Below are 1,226 nucleotides of genomic sequence, written 5' to 3' on the forward strand. Positions count from 1 at the left end.
TAATGTAGTCCCCTTCTGGGCTCTCTTTTTCATGTTCATCTGTTAAAAGGTTCTAAGTAAATAAAAATTATCAGTAAAGAGAAGACTGCTGAAAATATCTCTTTGTTTTATATGCTCACATGATGCCTCAGGAAAATGAAGGCAGTCCAGGCAGCTCATACTCTCCACAAAGAAATCTTTCTGTGAATTTGTTTTTCCCCTCCGCTGACAGTCAACTCTTTACAAACAAAAAACCAAACAACTTGCTTACTTTTCTTCTTCCAGGATGACATGACTTCCTTTTACAACACTCCCCCTCTGGGAAAAAGAGGAACATGCAGCTATTTGACAAAGGCTGTGATGAATTTGCTGCTGGAAGAAGTCAAGGCCAGCAATGAGGATCCTTGTCTGGTTAGCTAGTGAGGAAGGTGGGACACACCATCCAAGTGTGTGAGCTTACTCAGAGCAGCCACTAATGTGTGGACTGGCCGTGCTAGTGAGCTGGTTGCCATGTTCTTAGCAGAGGTTACTAGCTCTTTTACATGCCGTAGCCAATGCTTTTAAGAAATGCTTTTATTCGAGTGAAAAAAGTTTCCACAATTATGCCAACAATCATCTTCACTGAGCAATAGAAATAGTTTCTGAACTGAAGATTCATCTCTGCATGTTTTATGATCAGATAGCTCATGAAAATGAAGCTTTGCTCTTTGGACTGAATTCACACTGTAGTGCCATTAAAAAATAAATTTGCCAACTAGTAATTCTTACTGGGAATCGAAAGGTAATGAAAGAATGGTGAACATTTTTTTGTGTGGCATTGTCATGCTAGAAGATGTTAATGTGCATCATACAAGCAAAGTCAGCCAGTTGATGTTTTGATTCTCAGTAACTGCATTGTTATATTTTAGTACACAAATCTATTGTTCAGTTTTTACCTTGTTAACATGACTCTGGTTTTGTACTTGTGCTAACTGTACATGTTGGATTAAAATACAGTATAATAAATCTATACCTTAGCAAACATTTCTGAGCTCCTACTAACAACAGGACAGGACAGTGCCATTTTCAGAAGTGCGTTAACTTAGTTTGTACTGGTGAAAACAATGAAAAGTCATTAAATTTTATTTCTGACTTAAATAAAGCCTGGTTGCTTTTGTTAGTTGCCATCCTATTCCCAGATTCACAATACTGAATTTATTACAATTGAATAGTTTCAGTTAATTGATTTGGAGATGGAATAGAAGAGA

At 37.1% G+C, this 1,226-nt stretch overlaps 1 protein-coding gene across 1 annotated transcript in view; it reads left to right on the forward strand.

Annotated features, from left to right (window-relative positions):
• The window catches only part of PHKB (phosphorylase kinase regulatory subunit beta), a 286,088-nt gene extending 285,689 nt beyond the window's left edge, over positions 1–399 (forward strand). The window contains exon 30 of the mRNA XM_007947818.1: positions 265–399. Within this exon, the coding sequence (XP_007946009.1) occupies positions 265–399 (135 nt within the window). The remainder of the gene's footprint in view (positions 1–264) is intronic.
• The last annotated feature ends 827 nt before the right edge of the window (positions 400–1,226 follow it).

Source organism: Orycteropus afer, unplaced genomic scaffold (genome assembly GCF_000298275.1).
Source record: "Orycteropus afer afer isolate SDZICR_OR568_19922 unplaced genomic scaffold, OryAfe1.0 scaffold00009, whole genome shotgun sequence".
Classification (NCBI taxonomy): Eukaryota; Metazoa; Chordata; class Mammalia; order Tubulidentata; family Orycteropodidae; genus Orycteropus; species Orycteropus afer.